The following is an 18,931-nucleotide window of genomic DNA, read 5'->3' on the forward strand; positions in this document are numbered from 1 at the left end:
ACCATACATTACTTCTGGAAAGGTTAGAAAACTGGGTGGGGCTTTCAGGCACTGTCTTAAATTGGTTCAGGTCCTACCTACAAAATAGGAACTACTTTGTTTCCATTGGCGACTTTGTATCAGAATCAACCAACGTGACATGTGGAGTCCCACAAGGTTCGATCTTAGGACCCTCTTTATTCAACATCTACATGCTCCCACTAGGGCAAATCATGCAAAATAACAATATTGACCATCATTGCTATGCTGATGACACGCAAATCTATGTATCGTTATCACCAAATGACAATCGGCCCATAGATCTGCTGTGCCAGTGCATTGAGCAAGTGAAGGAATGGATGTGCCGAAATTTCCTTCAACTAAATGAGGACAAAACAGAGATAATTGTATTTGGTTCTAAAACGGAAAGGCTTAAAGTAACCCAACACCTTCACTCTCTGTCCCTGAAAACCTCAATCAAAGCCAGAAATCTAGGGGTTATCATGGATTCAGATTTACATTTTGACAGTCACATCAAATCAGTTACAAAATCGGCATATTATCACCTTAAAAATGTAGCAAGACTTAGAGGGCTCATGTCCACCGAAGACTTACAAAAACTTGTACATGCTTTTATCACTAGTAAGCTTGATTACTGCAATGGTCTCCTCACAGGTCTCCCAAAACAAACTCTGAGGAAGCTTCAGCTTGTTCAGAATGCTGCTGCTAGAGTTCTAACAAAGACCAAAAAATTTGATCATATTACACCAATTCTGAAATCGTTACATTGGCTTCCTGTAGGTCAGAGAATTGATTTTAAAATCATGTTGCTAACCTATAAATCCCCACATGGTTTAGGCCCAAAATATTTAACTGATATGCTTACACTACATCAGCCTTCTAGACCACTAAGATCCTCTGAGACCAATCTGTTAATTATCCCCAGAGTAAACACAAAACATGGGAAAGCAGGATTTAGTTACTATGCAATAAATAGATGGAATAAACTCCCAGAGGATTTAAGACTTGCCCCAACTCTGAGCACCTTTAAAACAAGACTGAAGACTTTTATATTTGCTATAGCTTTCTGCTAAAATCTTAAATACATTGCACTTTCTAAAAAGCTTTTTTAACTTTGCCTTTATTTTCTATTTTAATACTAAAATGCCTTTTTCTATTTTACCCATTTCTTTGCATATGTTTTTCTTTTACTTATCTATTATTTTATTTTATTGTATGACAATGTTTATATGTGAAGCACTTTGAGTCTGCCTTGTGTATGAAAAGTGCTATATAAATAAAGTTGCCTTGCCTTGCCTTATGATCTCCTATTTCTTTAAAGTATTTCAATTCTTCGCTGCGCTTTGCTTTAACCGCCATCTCTTAACTTTTTGAATTCTGGCGTGCCTGCACACGGAACGGAACGCGCCACACAGAAATGGATACATTTCATTTGCCTTGTGCCCACGTCATGCGTTAGTGGCGCCGACAGCAAATGTATACATTTGCTTCAGAAAACTTTGTTTGTGTGTGTATATGCAAACTCGAGTTTGCCTGTCCACCAACCGAGTTCATTTGTAACGAGGAGTACTCGAGTAATCGATTCCTCACGCCCATCCCTAGTATGTATGTATGTACGTACTGATCATGGATCCTCTTCCAGGAAGTTTTTGTCAAAGTGGGGAGAGGAGACCTGGACAGGCTGACCACGGAGGTCATGCAGCTCAGAGAGTTCCTGCCTCGGATGGTGAACGACCTCGTTGATACGCTGCACAAAACCAGTAACACAGAGAGAGGTGAGGGTGAACTGATGAACACATGAACGACCTGCTGGAGACGCTCCACAGAACCAGTAACACAGAGAGGTGAGGATGAACTGATGAACACATAAACAACCTGCTGGAGATGCTCCACAGAACCAGAGCTACAGAAATAGGTGAGGATGAACAGATGATCACATGAACAATGCACAGAACCAGTTCTACAGAGAGAGGTGAGGATGATCTGACGAATGCATGAAAGTTGCAAAGAAACAGCCCTAAATAGAGAGGTGAGGGCCCGGATGAACACATGAACCCTGCATAAAAACAATGCTGCAGAGAGAGGTGAGGTCCCCTGATGAGAACATGAACGCCGAGCCTGAAGGTGAGGGACTTGCGTTTGTTTGTGTTGTAGTGAGTGACCACGTCAGCCAGGAGCAAAATCGACTCCGTCAGCAGTGTCTCCACCTCGGGTCACGGCTGGACTTGGCGGAGACGGAGCGCCAGAGGGAACGGGAGGTGAGAGGACCTGATGTCTTGTTACTGTTATCATTAAGGACCTGACTAGAGAACTGAGGGAACACTAGAGACCTGGTCTGAGGGGACACATCCCTCTAGAGATCTGGTCTGAAGGGACGCTAAAGACCTGGTCTGAGGGGATGGGTCCCTCTGGTCTGAGGGGATACATCCCTCCAGAGACCTGGACTCTGGGGACACGTCCCTCTAGAGATCTGGTCTGAAGGGACGCTAGAAACCTGGTCTGAGGGGATGCGTCCCTCTGGTCTGAGGGGACGCGTCCCTCTAGAGACCAGGTCTGAGGGTCACGTCCGTCTAGAGACCTGGTCTGAAGGGACGCTAGAAACCTGGTCTGAGGGGACGCGTCCCTCTGGTCTGAGGTAGGGATGCACCGAAATGACAATTCTTGGCCGAAACCGAACGTGCTGAAACAGATGTTCATTTTGGTTTAATTTTTCACCATTGCATAAATCAAACAATTAAATGTCCTCTATAAACTTTTTTGTCTTGCTTTTCAATAAAAAAAAATCAATTACAAATTTGATACAAAATATTTATTCAATACTCAACGTTTTCTAACATTCCAGCAGAAGAATTTATGAACAATATACCTTTAAGTAAATGAGTAAAACAAAATATTTTTATTTGGCCAACTTTGAGCCCCCCATAAATTGGCCTTAAACAAGAAATTAACTGTATTTACTCTGTATGCTCACAACAAAAAAAGTGCATTAACAACTGCTTGGAAAAAATAAAAATGGGGTGGGGGCTGGGGGTGCAGTGCCCTATTTCTGACAGTGAATTTAAATAACAGGCAACTTAAATAAACTAAATTAAGTCTACTTCAGGAAAAGTGGCAGGTTCTTCTTGATGAAAAGGAGCTTCTTTGCTTTGTCACATGAAAGTCTGTTCCTCTTCTCATCGATGACATGAGAAGCAGCGCTAAACAGTGTCTCGCTATCGGTGCTTGTGCATGGAGCAGACAAGTATCTAGGATCGGAACGGAGAATCGAAACAGTTATCTCATAGCATCGACATTGTAGGCTATCCATTTTTTGTAGTTTTTTTTTTTTTTTTAATAGATGACGGCATGTTTTTCTTTTCTGCTTAAGAAATAATTACATTTTTGAATGCTGGTATATGCCTTCTATTTTTCCACACTAAGTATAGTATAATAGTTCAAAATATATAGCCAAACAAGAACTTTATGAATAACATATTTAATTCCATTTCCTAAATAGCTAACCTGCGTGCCATCTCTGCCAGGTCGGGAAAGCGGCCTTGATGGGCCCTCCAATATCCGAGAGGGTTATTGCTCCTGGGGATGGGGACATCTGATAGAAAAGCATCCAGCTGTTGAGCTTGTCTTCTGACTGGTTTTTGGATTGCTCTCTTGGAGAATCTCTTCGAACATGTCAGACAGTAAGGGTTTGCGCAGCTGATCATCTGTAGTGCGTGCCCTTTTTTTCTCAACACCATCTCCCTGTTCTGCTGCGCTGTGCGTCACGCGATCGTCTCCATCACACAGCGGCTTTTCCAAATCCAACTCAGCCTGTATCATGTCTAGGGATGGGCGTGAGGAATCGATTACTCGAGTGTTCCTCGTTACAAATGAACTCGGTTGGTGGACAGGCAAACTCGAGTTTGCATATACACACACAAACAAAGTTTTCTGAAGCAAATGTATCAATTTTCTGTCGGCGCCACTAACGCATGACGTGGGCACAAAGAAAATTAAATGCATCCATTTCCATGGCGCGTTCCGTGCCGTGTGCAGGCACGCCAGAATTCAAAAAGTTAAGAGATGGCGGTTAAAGCAAACCGCAGCGAAGAATTGAAATACTTTAAAGAAATAGGAGATCATAAGGTGAAATGTAAAATATGCCAAGCGAAATCGAGCTACCAGAAAGTACTATGCGGCAACATATGCTCCTGAAACACAACGGTGAGTTCGGGAAACCAGACCCGCAGCAACGGTGAAAGTGAAAGTGTGTCGGCTATTTTCACCACCGCAAGACGCAGCTGTAATCCCGGGCGTGTAGAGAAGATCACAACGCTGAGTATTTCCATAGTCCATTTGCTGCCGTTTTATTTGCAGCTTTAAATTATTTGCAATGGTTAGGCTACTTGTTTCGTTTTTTTTAAACTGTTACAGGCCTTGGTTCGACGTGATTTAAATTGTGAGACGCATATTTATTTTTGTAAGGAAAATGTGTTTTGAACGTTTGCAAAAATAAATAATGAATACTCTGATAACTCTGACTGTTTTGATGGAGAATAAGCATTACATGTTTGGTTGGTAATATTGCCGTTCATCATCAGGCCTATTCCTGCTGCAGATGCGTTGCATTCTAAAAATAGATTTGATTTAACGAGTACTCGATTGATCCTCGAGGAATTCCTTCGATCACTCGAGTTTGGAATTTACTACTCGTGCCCATCCCTAATCATGTCCCTTGTGCGCTGCTTTTTCCCCGCATCCAAGTAATGATACTTATATCTTTGATCAAGTACTGTCGCGATGCAGTACAGCGGTTCGGAATCTGCCTGGCTAAAACGAGTGTTCCCAGCATCTAAGAGCGCACTTTTTGTTGTTCTCACTCCGTGCTCTGTTTCAGCCTCTTTGCCTAAAAGACGCTTTAATGCCGCAAGTAAGGGGATAACGTCTGCCACAGATGCACCCGATGAGCTTCTCTCCTTCTTTATCTGCTCAAAGGGGGCAAGGAGAGAGAGAATGTTCTCTATTAATACCCACTGGTATGCGCTGAATGTCGCGGGGAGATCATGATCGGCAATGTATGTAGCCAGGACTCGCTTTTGTGCAAAAAGGCTTTCAAGCATGTAATACGTACTGTTCCACCTTGTGCACACATCCTGTTGGAGACGTTTTGGTGGCATTCACTATTGCTCTTGGATTGCTTGTAGGCGCCCATAGGCAAGCGGAGAATGCTTAAAATGGCCCACAATTTTCCTGCCGGTCGCAATTACATCCGCTATACTGCGCTGACTCAACACTCCCTCGTTGACGGCCAGTTGAAGCGTGTGGGCCATGCACCGTATGCCTTTAAGGTTGCTGTCTTCCATGGCTTTGGTCATATTTCTAGCATTGTCACTCACTATCGCATGTACTTTGAACGGGTCGATACGCCAAGTGTCAAACATTTTGGCAAATGCATCTGAGATGGCTGCAGCTGTATGGGACCCTCTGAACTCTTGCGAGTGAAGAACAACCTTTTGTAGGTTGAACTCAGTGTCTATCCACTGTGCCGTTAAACTCAGCATGCTGGTGGGACTGACATCCGAGCTCCATATATCTGTGGTGAAGCTAAAGGTTGCAATATCTGTAGCCAAAAGCTCGTAGACATGAGTTGACACAACGTTATATATTTCGGGTAAGCATACATCCGAGAAATACCGTCTACTTGGGACGGTGTAACGGGGCTCAGCATGTTCCATGAGCCTACGGAATCCTACGTCCTCAACTGAGAATGGTTGGTCATCCAAGGCAATGAATTCCATTATTTTAGTAGTTATGCCCTTAGCTTTAGCACCGTCACTGGTAAACTTTTTTTCCTTTTCAAATACGTCAGCCACAGATGGAATGTGTGAGCTGGGTAGGCCTACTTTTCTTTTCGTTGCTGCCGCCGCGGTGTCTCTCTCGTACTCCGCATATTGTCCGGGGTGTTTTGATTTTAGGTGATGGATCAAGCATGTTGTGCTGAAAGTCTTCGCAGATTTTTCCCCTCTAGAAAGTTCAGCAGAACACTGTCTGCAAACGGCCTTATTCGCTTCGTTTTCGGAAACTTTAAAATGCTTCCACACTGCTGACATGTTTGCTGCATGAAGTGTGCGCAGATTTCTTTCTGCTCAGTGCGCACACTTTTTTTCTGAGAGCCGGGTCGATTGAAACACAGGGCGATTGTATCACAGCGATTTCCTCGAAAACCACGCAAGGCTTTCACGTCAAATTCCGTCACTACGTTCAGCACCCAAGACAGACCAACCCCGGGAGATTTCGTGTAATGACGTCCCACCTTCAAATGTTCTCCCCCGAACAGCTGTTTTCGAGAGCGCTAAAGTAAAATCCTTCCTGCGGTAGTTTTTTTGTAATAAATAGTTGTTTTTTTTGTTTCATGCCATAATAATATGACTATACAACAGGTGAATTAGTACTTAAACCTCAATGTTCGGTGTATTTTATTCAGCCTTTTTACTCCTTCAGCCGAAACCGAAAATTATGTTTTGGGCCATTTTCGGCCGAACATGTTCGGTGGCCGAATATTTGGTGCATCCCTAGTCTGAGGGGACGCGTCCCTCTGGTCTGAGTGGACGCGTCCCTCTAGAGACCTGGTCTGAGGGGTCACGTCCGTCTAGAGACCTGGTCTGAAGGGACGCTAGAGACCTAGTCTGAGGGGACGCGTCCCTTTAGAGACCTGGTCTGAAGGGAAACAAGAGACCTTGTCTGAGGGGACATGTCCCTCTAGAGACCTGGTCTGAAGGGAAGCAAGAGCCCTTGTCTGAGGGGACATGTCCCTCTAGAGACGTGGTCTGAGGGATCACGTCCGTCTAGAGACCTGGTCTGAAGGGACGCGTCCCTTTGGTCTGAGGGGACGCGTCCCTTTTGTCTGAGGGGACGCATCCCTCTGGTCTGAGGGGATACCTCCCTCTAGAGACCTGGTCTGAAGGGAAACTAGAGAACTTGTCTGAGGGGTCATGTCCCTCTAGAGACCTCTTCTGAGGAGACACGTCCCTCTGGTCTGAGGGGAGACATCCCTCTAGAGAACTGGTCTGAGGGGACAATACCCTCTAGAGACCAGTGGCGTGTTCCAATATCCATACTTTCCATACTTACTATACTTAGTTTGAGTACATAGGGCGATGCGATCGGGGCGAAAAGAAGTGTACTGAAAGGACCGGGATGGTGTACTCAAAACGTTAAGTGTGGATCGATGTACACTTTTCGCACTCAACGGAAGCCATCTTAGCTACGTAGCGGAAGAGGCGGAGCCAGGCTGAGCAACCTTTGGCACATTTTCCACATAGCCTGCCTTAATGGAGTCATTTAGTCGTCTTTATAGCTTTTTTGCTTTTTTATAGATTCTAGGTGCATAGGGTTCAACGTTCAAAGCGGGGTGTTTATATCGGGTGTCGAGCCGCAGTGGTAGTCGCGATCGTAATTTCTGGTAGGTGCACTACAGAGTATTCAATTTGGAACAAAACTGACATCTGAAAATCTGCGTACTTAGTGAGTGCGGATAGTGTACTACGTTTAAGTGTACTCATGGAAGTATGGATATCGGAACACAGCACTTGTCTGAGGGGACAGGTCCCTCTAGAGACCTGGGGTCTCATTTATAACCGTTGCGTACGCACAAAACGGGGCTGAAATTGTCATACGTGACATTCCACGCCAAGGTTATAATCTATAAAAAACCCACTTCACGGGAGAATGTGCGTAGCCCTAAGCAAACTCTGACCCATGCGTACGCATGGTTTGGAGGAAAAAGAGAATTGGCGACACAGATGGTGTGGTGGTGAACTGAAGTCAGACAGAAGAATTGTAGAGTGAGAAGAACGATTATGTTTTATCATCGCCCTTCATAAATTTAATTTAACCCGTATCATGCGTTAGATCTATGTAATCAGAATAATTTACTCCAGAAACATCTCCTTAGAATAGAAATAAAAATAAATTCTCTATAATTAATCCCGTCACGCCATAGGCTACTGTCCACTGACGGCGCGACTGCATGGAATAAAGCATCTGTCCAACATGTCTCAATAACATAATATTTTTATGTGACATTGTAAACACATAATCAAATGTAAATTAAATCCCAAGTGTGGAAAACCAAGCCAAACTCCTCATCACAATCGTGGTCCGTTACTCTTGATGCTTTCCATGACAAATCGGGCATTAAAAAGGGGTTATGTTCAAGAACATTTTACGTGGGTGATTACAAACTGATTATCCAAGGTGTTCTCGGTCAGTCTTATTACCGTAACCCTATAAATACAGAGGTGAGCGCCGTGGTAATGCTGCACCATATGGCACTTCTGGCGGACCATGCAAATGGCAGGATTCGGGGAGAGAGGGTCTTTAGGGACCATAACGATTTATTGGTACATAAAAAGGTGTACCTTTATGTCAGACCACTTCTTTTTTAATTCTGGGACTGTGCGCTCCGTGCTACTGACAGAGTTCACTGCTGCAGCAACATGTTGCCACTCACTCTGCTTTTTGTTGTTGGCGATCCCAATCCCGTGACTGCCGAACTAAACTACTTTTCGGGCCTCCACCTCACCCACAAGTGTCTCCACTTCAACCTCCGTGAAATTTTGCTTTTTTGCTTTTCTCAGTCCTTCTGCCATTGTTTCCGACAAGACATAATTCTTGCATCTGAGTCTGTTTTATATGCAGATTGCATTCATGAGGTCATTTGCATTGACCATTTATGGTTAAAAAGGGTCGTGTACAGGGCGGAACGTGAGGCTGATCCCAGGTCGGATAGGAGACGTCCCTCTGGTCTGAGGGTGGATCGTGAAGTTCGTCACACGAGAATCAGACAGTTTTCACACTGTTTCCCAAAAGCATCACTGCGTAACGAACGCGGGAAAACACAGTAGCTAACGAGGGCTCCAGGGGTACTCGTAGAGTGCAAAGAGCATTGTAACTTTAGCTTCAGTGGAGTCAGCAGCTGGGCATTCAGTGGTATTGGATTTTTTTTTAAATAACACATCCAATACCACTAAATAAGACAACACACTAAGCGCTTTGAGTGTGAGAAAAGCGCTATATAAATTGAATCTATTAAATGTACAGCTGGCGCAACAAACAAATGAGAAAAGGCTTTTTTTATGTATACCGTAATTTTCGGACTATAAGCCGCGCCTTTTTTCCCATTTTTTTCGATTCTGCAGCTTATATAACGGTGCGGCTAATCTACGCATTTTTACAGCTAACGGCCACTAGGGGACCTCCTAAATCTATGGATTTTATAGGTTTCAGTCCACCAACTTTAACTCTATGGGCTCTATGACCGGTCCACGGCACCACCTTTAAGCGGCGGGCTCCAGCAGGAAAAGCTGGAGGCCGGGAAAGAGTGAGACAGGTAGCGCGCAACTACCCAGAGTGGTACGAGAGACAGAACGAGAGCAAGACAGACATTACGAGAGTGAGACAGCCATCTCTTTCCCGACAATCCCCTCTGTGCACGAACCCTTACATATGGTAATTAGGGCTGGCCCGAATTATTCGAATATATACAAATACTCGTTCGGAAAATTAGTATTCAAAGCTTAAATCAGTATTCGGAGCTTCGGTTTTTTTTTCACGTACGTGACGTTACCAGAGCGAGGGAGGCAAACTATAAGCGTCAGCGACACCAAGCAGAGAAGCGAGAGAGGTGGAGGAAGAATAGATATATTGTTTCCCTTTACTTTATAACACAACATTAGCGGGATCTCGGGAGGAAAAGTAATACTTAGCGAAATGCTAACCTTAGCTTAGTTGTTTGTTAACGTTCGCTGTACAGCGCCGCGCCAATCAACTGTGACTGGTTTGCTGCAGAGCGTGAGTGTCTTGGGAATACCTGGTCAATATAATGTATATAATATGGACACATAGGACAATCAATATTCGATATTTATTGATTTATTGTACAAATTCCCTGAAAAAATGCACGGTCCAGGATGAATTGAAAAGCTCCCGTAAAGGCTGAGATGACAGAGGACAGCTGATTTGGAACGGAACAACAGCTGTTCGCTTTCACGGGGAAAAACTAAGGAACTTCAACCTACTTCGGCCTACTAATTAACGTTCAAAAGCTATTATATCTTCAACAAAATCTGCAGATACTGTCAAAATTGGTTCCAGGGAGTCTATAGGGATTATTAGGGGTCCAAGCCAACAGGTTGGATCCCTATTGTTTTTGTAGCGTTTCTTCTTTTTAGGGGTCCAAGCCAACAGGTTGGATCCCTATTGTTTTTGTAAGGATTGTTAGGGGTCCAAGCCAACAGGTTGGATCCCTATTGTTTTTGTAAGGATTTTTAGGGGTCCAAGCCAACAGGTTGGATCCCTATTGTTTTTGTAAGGATTATTAGGGGTCCAAGCCAACAGGTTGGATCCCTATTGTTTTTGTAAGGATTTTTTTTATTATTATTTTTATACTTCCCGCCATAGAAGTAGTACCACAGCCCAAACCGTAAATGGTGCACACGCGCCAATTGCATCACTAGATCCAGGTACGGCACCGCTACTCAGATAACCAAATCCAGACACGCCGGCCACTAGGTGGCGCTATACCAAGGACAGACGCGTTTGGGGCTATAACTCCCGCACCGAATCTCCCACATTCAAAAGCTTGTACGCACTTATTCACTGGAGTCTGCTGGGCGCTATAAACGAGGAAATTGTATATCTTCTAATTGGCCAAAGGAATGTTCTTCAAACTCAAGGGAAACCATCAAGGGGCAAACCCGAATCTATATAGAAAATATGGCCAAGAATTATTAATGTGGGCGGGAGTTTTTGGCAAAGGAAAATTGTCTTGGGAAAATTTCGCCAACAGGGCGGCGCCAAAAAACGACGACATTGTCTGTCTCCTATTTGGCCAATGGAATGTTCTGAAAACGCGTTTTAGGCTATAACTCCCACACCGAAGCTCCCACAGTCAAAACCTTTATATCCACATGTTGTTCACGGTATGGTTTCGAATACTTGCTTCGCGTTGTGCCGGCGAAATGCACATTTCTTGTCGCGTTGTGCCGGCGAAATGCACACTTCTTGTTCCTATTATTATTATTATTAGGGGTCCAAGCCAACAGGTTGGATCCCTATTGTCGGCACCATTTACGGTTTGGGCTGTGGGCACACTTTTAGGATTAGCATGTCGGAATAATAATAATCCTTACAAGGATCCCTATTGTTTTTGTAAGGATTATTATTATTCCGACATGCTAATCCTAAAAGTGTGCCCACAGCCCAAACCGTAAATGGTGCCGACACGCCAATTGCATGACTAGATCCAGGGCCCTGAGTTCTAAGCAGACGACCAAATCCAGACACGCCGGCCACTAGGTGGCGCTATACCAAGGAAAGATGCGTTTGGGGCTATAACTCCCACACCGAACCTCCCACAGTCAAAAACTTGTACCCACATATTCACTGGAGTCTGCTGCATCTTTTGGCATAGGCCACGCCCATTTGCGTCTAGGAATATTTTTCGCTAAATCGCGAAAACCGCAAAACTGTATTTTCGCTACTCCTCCCACATTTCTTGACCAATCGACACCAAACTTTGCACACGACATCTTCAGACGCACACGCAAAGAATGCATGAGACACTTTTTTGATGCGACCTTTGACGACGAAACGGTAGCGTTTTGAATATTGGTTTATTAGCTAAATTAGACGTGGAACATCAAAAATCCAAAGAAATCCAAAATTAGACATCGGATCGAGTCCAAATTTGAAACACATGTTGGTGCTAACCTTAATGACGTTCGATACAAATTTCGGAAAATTTCGCCATTAGGGGGCGCAATAAACGAGGAAATTGTATATTTTCTAATTGGCCAAAGGAATGTTCTTCAAACTCAAGGGAAACCATCAAGGGGCAAACCCAAGTCTATATAGAAAATATGGCCAAGAATTATTAATGTGGGCGGGAGCTTTGGCAAAGGAAAATTGTCTTTGGAAAAATTCGCCACAAGGGGGTGCAAAAAAACGACGACATGTCTATCGCCTATTTGGCCAATGGAATGTTCTGAAAACGCGTTTCAGGCTATAACTCCCACACCGAAGCTCCCACAGTCAAAACCTTTATATCCACATGTTGTTCACGGTAGCGTTTTGAATACTTGCTTCGCGTTGTGCCGGCGAAACGCACATTTCTTGCCGCGTTGTGCCGGCGAAATGCACACTTCTTGGACCCCTGCATAACTGCTTGCAGTTCTAGTTATTATTATTCCCCCCTAGAAGTGGGCCCACAGCCCAAACCGTAAATGGTGATGACACGCCAATTGCATGACTAGATCCAGGTCCCTGAGTTCTAGGCAGACGACAAAATCCAGACACGCCGGCCACTAGGTGGCGCTATACCAAGGGAAAACGCGTTTGGGGCTATAACTCCCACACCGAACCTCCCACAGTCAAAAACTTGTACGCACATATTCACCGGAGTCTGCTGCATCTTTTGGCCTAGGCCACGCCCATTTGCGTCTAGAATTTTTTTTCGCAAAATCGCGAAAACCGCAAAACTGTTTTTTCGCTACTCCTCCCACATATCTTGACCAATTGACACCAAACTTTGCACGCGACATCTTCAGACGCACACAACAATTTAAATAATAACACGTTTTTGATCAGACCTTCGACGACGAAACGGTAGCGTTTTGAATATTGGTTTATTAGCTAAATTAGACGTGGAATATCAAAAATCCAAAGAAATCCAAAATTAGACATCGGATCGAGTCCACATTTTACACACATGTTGGTGCTAACCTTAATGTCGTTTGATAAAAATTTCGGAAAATTTCGCCATTAGGGGGCGCAATAAACGAGGAAATTGTGTATCTTCTACAAAATTTCGCCGCGAAAACGCCACACTGACTTCTCGCTACTCCTACCACAGTCAAATCCTTTGTATCCACAGGTTCAGGGTAGCGTTTTGAACACATGCTTCGCGTTGTGCCGGCGAAACGCACATTTCTTGTCGCGTTGTGCCGGCGAAACGCACACTTCTTGGACCCCTGCATAACTGCTTGCAGTTCTAGTTATTATTATTATTAGGGGTCCAAGCCAACAGGTTGGATCCCTATTGTTTTTGTAAGGATTTTTCTTATTATTATTATTATTCCCAACTAGAAGTGGTACCACAGCCCAGACCGTAAATGGTGCCGACACGCCAATTGCATGAATAGATCCAGGTCCCTGAAGACTATGCAGACGACAAAATCCAGGCATGCCGGCCACTAGGTGGCGCTATACCAAGGAATACGCGTTTGAGGCTATAACTCCCACACCGAACCTCCCACATTCAAAACCTTGTACACACAGATTCACTGGAGTCTGCTGCATCTTTTGGCATAGGCCACGCCCATTTGCGTCTAGAATTTTTTTTCGCAAAATCGCAAAAACCGCAAAACAGTTTTTTCCCTACTCTTCCCACATTTCTTGACCAATCGACACCAAACTTTGCACACGATATCTTCAGACGCACACGCAAAGAATGCACGAAACACTTTTTTGATGCGACCTTTGACGACGAAACGGTAGCGTTTTGAATATTGGTTTATTAGCTAAATTAGACGTGGAATATCAAAAATCCAAAGAAATCCAAAATTAGACATCGGATCGAGTCCACATTTTAGAAACATGTTGGTGCTAACCTTAATGTCGTTCGATAAAAATTTCGGAAAATTTCGCCATTAGGGGGCGCAATAAACGAGGAAATTGTATATCTTCTAATTGGCCAAAGGAATGTTCTTCAAACTCAAGGGAAACCATCAAGGGGCAAACCCGAGTCTATATAGAAAATATGGCCAAGAATTATTAATATGGGCGGGAGTTATTTGGCAAAGGAAAATTGTCTTTGGAAAATTTCGCCACAGGGCGGCGCCAAAAAACGACGACATTGTCTATCTCCTATTTGGCCAATGGAATGTTCTGAAAACGCGTTTTAGGCTATAACTCCCACACCGAACCTCCCACAGTCAAAACCTTTATATCCACATGTTGTTCACGGTAGCGTTTTGAATACTTGCTTCGCGTTGTGCCGGCGAAATGCACATTTCTTGTCGCGTTGTGCCGGCGAAATGCACACTTCTTGGACCCCTGCATAACTGCTTGCAGTTCTAGTTAGGGGTCCAAGCCAACAGGTTGGATCCCTATTGTTTTTGTAAGGATTTTTATTATTATTATTATACTACCTCCCCGTGAAAGTGGAACCACAGCCCAAACCGTAAATGGTGCACACACGCCAATTGCATGACTAGAACCAGGTACGGCACCGCTACTCAGATAACCAAATTCAGACACGCCGGCCACTAGGTGGCGCTATACCAAGGAAAGATGCGTTTGGGGCTATAACTCCCACACCGAACCTCACACAGTCAAAAACTTGTACCCACTTATTCACTGGAGTCTGCTGCATCTTTTGGCATAGGCCACGCCCATTTGCGTCTATAATTTTTTTCCGCAAAATCGCGAAAACCGCTAAACTGCATTTTTGCTACTCCTCACACATTTCTAGACCAATCAACACCAAACTTTGGACGCAGACGCTCTTCAGACGCACACGCAAAGAATGCTCGAACACTTTTTTGATCCGACCTTCGACGACGAAACGGTAGCGTTTTGAATATTGGTTTATGAGCTAAATTAGACGTGGAAAATCAAAAATCCAAAAAAATCAAAAATTACACATCGGATCGAGTCCAAATTTAACATACATGTTAGCGCCACCCTTAACGACGTTCGAATAAAAATTCGGAAAATTACGCCCTAAGGGGGCGCTATAAACGAGGAAATTGTATATCTTCTAATTGGCCAAAGGAATGTTCTTCAAACTCAAGGGAAAACATCAAGGGGCAAACCCGAGTCTATATAGAAAATATGGGCAAGAATTATTAATGTTGGCGGGAGTTATTTGGCAAAGGAAAATTGTCTTTGGAAAATTTCGCCACAAGGCGGCGCCAAAAAACGACAACATTGTCTATCTCCTATTTGGCCAATGGAATGTTCTGAAAACGCGTTTTAGGCTGTAACTCCAACACCGAAGCTCCCACAGTCAAAACCTTTATATCCACATGTTGTTCACGGTAGCGTTTTGAACACTTGCTTCGCGTTGTGCCGGCGAAACGCACATTTCTTGTCGCGTTGTGCCGGCGAAATGCACACTTCTTGGACCCCTGCATAACTGCTTGCAGTTCTAGTTATTATACTTCCTACCAAGAAAGTGCTACTACAGCCCAAACCGTAAATGGTGCACACACGCCAATTACATGACTAGATCTAGGTACGTGAAGACTATGCAGACGACAAAATCCAGACACGCCGGCCACTAGGTGGCGCTATACCAAGGAAAGACGCGTTTGGGGCTATAACTCCCACACCGAACCTCCCACAGTCAAAAACTTGTACGCACATATTCACTGGAGTCTGCTGCATCTTTTGGCATAGGCCACGCCCATTTGCGTCCAGAATTTTTTTTCGCAAAATCGCGAAAACCGCAAAACTGTTTTTTCCCTACTCCTCCCACATTTCTTGACCAATCGACACCAATCTTTGCACACGACATCTTCAGACACACACGCAAAGAATGCACAAAATACTTTTTTGATCCGACCTTCGACGACGAAACGGTAGCGTTTTGAATATTGGTTTATTAGCTAAATTAGACGTGGAATAGCAAAAATCCAAAGAAATCCAAAATGAGACATCGGATCGAGTCCAAATTGTACACACATGTTGGTGCTAACCTTAATGTCGTTCGATAAAAATTTCGGAAAATTTCGCCATTAGGGGGCGCAATAAACGAGGAAATTGTATATCTTCTAATTGGCCAAAGGAATGTTCTTCAAACTCAAGGGAAACCATCAAGGGGCAAACCCGAGTCTATATAGAAAATATGGCCAAGAATTATTAATGTGGGCGGGAGTTATTTGGCAAAGGAAAATTGTCCTTGGAAAATTTCGCCACAGGGCGGCGCCAAAAAACGACGACATTGTCTATGTCCTATTTGGCCAACGTTCTGAAAACGCGTTTTAGGCTATAACTCCCACACCGAAGCTCCCACAGTCAAAACCTTTATATCCACAGGTTCAGGGTAGCGTTTTGAACACATGCTTCGCGTTGTGCCGGCGAAACGCACATTTCTTGTCGCGTTGTGCCGGCGAAACGCACATTTCTTGTCGCGTTGTGCCGGCGAAATGCACACTTCTTGGACCCCTGCATAACTGCTTGCAGTTCTAGTTATTATTATTATTCCCCCCTAGAAGTGGGCCCACAGCCCAAACCATAAATGGTGACGACACGCCAATTGCATGACTAGATCCAGGTCCCTGAGTTCTAGGCAGACGACAAAATCCAGGCACGCCGGCCACTAGGTGGCGCTATACCAAGGAATACGCGTTTGGGGCTATAACTCCCGCACCGAACCTCCCACAGTCAAAAACTTGTACGCACATATCCACTGGAGTCTGCTGCATCTTTTGGCATAGGCCACGCCCATTTGCGTCTGGAATTTTTTTTCGCAAAATCGCGAAAACCGCAAAACTGTTTTTTCGCTACTCGTCCCACATTTCTTGACCAATCGACACCAAACTGTGCACACGGCATCTTCAGACGCACACGCAAAGAATGCATGAAAACACTTTTTTGATCCGACCTTCGACGACGAAACGGTAGCGTTTTGAATATTGGTTTATTAGCTAAATTAGACGTGGAATAGCAAAAATCCAAAGAAATCCAAATTGAGACATCGGATCGAGTCCAAATTTTACACACATGTTGGTGCTAACCTTAATGTCGTTCGATAAAAATTTCGGAAAATTTCGCCATTAGGGGGCGCAATAAACGAGGAAATTGTATATCTTCTAATTGGCCAAAGGAATGTTCTTCAAACTCAAGGGAAACCATCAAGGGGCAAACCCGAGTCTATATAGAAAATATGGCCAAGAATTATTAATGTGGGCGGGAGTTATTTGGCAAAGGAAAATTGTCCTTGGAAAATTTCGCCACAGGGCGGCGCCAAAAAACGACGACATTGTCTATCTCCTATTTGGCCAATGTTCTGAAAACGCAATTTAGGCTATAACTCCCACACCGAAGCTCCCACAGTCAAAACCTTTATATCCACAGGTTCAGGGTAGCGTTTTGAACACATGCTTCGCGTTGTGCCGGCGAAACGCACATTTCTTGTCGCGTTGTGCCGGCGAAATGCACACTTCTTGGACCCCTGCATAACTGCTTGCAGTTCTAGTTATTATTATTATTCCCCCCTAGAAGTGGGCCCACAGCCCAAACCGTAAATGGTGCCGACACGCCAATTGCATGACTAGATCCAGGTCCGTGAACATTACGCAGACGGCAAAATCCAGACACGCCGGTCACTAGGTGGCGCTATACCAAGGAATACGCGTTTGGGGCTTTAACTCCCACACCAAACCTCCCAGAGTCAAAAACTTGTACGCACATATTCACTGGAGTCTGCTGCATCTTTTGGCATAGGCCACGCCCATTTGCGTCTATAATTTTTTTTCGCAAAATCGCGAAAACCGCAAAACTGTTTTTTCGCTACTCCTCCCACATTTCTTGACCAATCAACACCAAACTTTGCACACGGCATCTTCAGACGCACACGCAAAGAAATGATAGACACTTTTTTGATCCGACCTTCGACGACGAAACGGTAGCGTTTTGAATATTGGTTTATTAGCTAAATTAGACGAGGAATATCAAAAATCCAAAAAAAATCAAAATTAGACATCGGATCGAGTCCAAATTCTACACACATGTTGGTGCTAACCTTATTGACGTTCGATAAAAATTTCGGAAAATTTCGCCATTAGGGGGCGCAATAAACGAGGAAATTGTATATCTTCTAATTGGCCAAAGGAATGTTCTTCAAACTCAAGGGAAACCATCAAGGGGCAAACCCGAGTCTATCTAGAAAATATGGCCAAGAATTATTAATGTGGGCGGGAGTTATTTGGCAAAGGAAAATTGTCTTTGGAAAATGTCGCCACAGGGCGGCGCCAAAAAACGACGACATTGTCTATCTCCTACTTGGCCAATGTTCTGAAAACGCGTTTTAGGCTATAACTCCCACACCGAAGCTCCCACAGTCAAAACCTTTATATCCACATGTTGTTCACGGTAGCGTTTTGAATACTTGCTTCGTGTTGTGCCGGCGAAACACACATTTCTTGTCGCGTTGTGCCGGTGAAATGCACACTTCTTGGACCCCTGCATAACTGCTTGCAGTTCTAGTTATTCTTACCTCCCTAAAAGTGTGCCCACAGCCCAAACCGTAAATGGTGACGACACGCCAATTGCATGACTAGATCCAGATCTCTTCGGACTACGCAGACGACAAAATCCAGACACGCCGGCCACTAGGTGGCGCTATACCAAGGGAAAACGCGTTTGGGGCTATAACTCCCACACCGAACCTCCCACAGTCAAAACCTTTATATCCACATGTTGTTCACGGTAGCGTTTTGAATACTTGCTTCGTGTTGTGCCGGCGAAACACACATTTCTTGTCGCGTTGTGCCGGCGAAATGCACACTTCTTGGACCCCTGCATAACTGCTTGCAGTTCTAGTTATACTTCCTGCGCTAAAAGTGGGCCCACAGCCCAAACCGTAAATGGTGCGGACATGCCAATAGCATGACTAGATCCATATCCGGCACCGCTACTCAGATAACCAAATCCAGACATGCCGGCCACTAGGTGGCGCTATACCAAGGAGAAACACGTTTGGGGCTATAGCTCCCACACCGAACCTCCCACAGTCAAAAACTTGTACCCACATATTCACTGGAGTCTGCTGCATCTTTTGGCATAGGCCACGCCCATTTGCGTCCATAATTTTTTTTCGCGAAAACCGCAAAACTGTATTTTCGCTACTTCTCCCACATTTCTTGACCAATCGACACCAAACTTTGCA

General features: G+C 44.4%; 1 protein-coding gene across 2 annotated transcripts in view; it reads left to right on the forward strand.

Moving 5' to 3' along the window:
• The window catches only part of hsf2bp (heat shock transcription factor 2 binding protein), a 143,717-nt gene that overhangs the window by 59,712 nt on the left and 65,074 nt on the right, over nucleotides 1–18,931 (forward strand). For both annotated transcript variants that reach the window (XM_030343980.1, XM_030343981.1), the window contains exons 2-3: nucleotides 1,643–1,775; nucleotides 2,155–2,258. In XM_030343980.1, coding sequence (XP_030199840.1) covers nucleotides 1,643–1,775; nucleotides 2,155–2,258 — 237 coding nt within the window. The remainder of the gene's footprint in view (nucleotides 1–1,642; nucleotides 1,776–2,154; nucleotides 2,259–18,931) is intronic.

Source organism: Gadus morhua, chromosome 20, assembly GCF_902167405.1.
Source record: "Gadus morhua chromosome 20, gadMor3.0, whole genome shotgun sequence".
NCBI lineage: Eukaryota > Metazoa > Chordata > Actinopteri > Gadiformes > Gadidae > Gadus > Gadus morhua.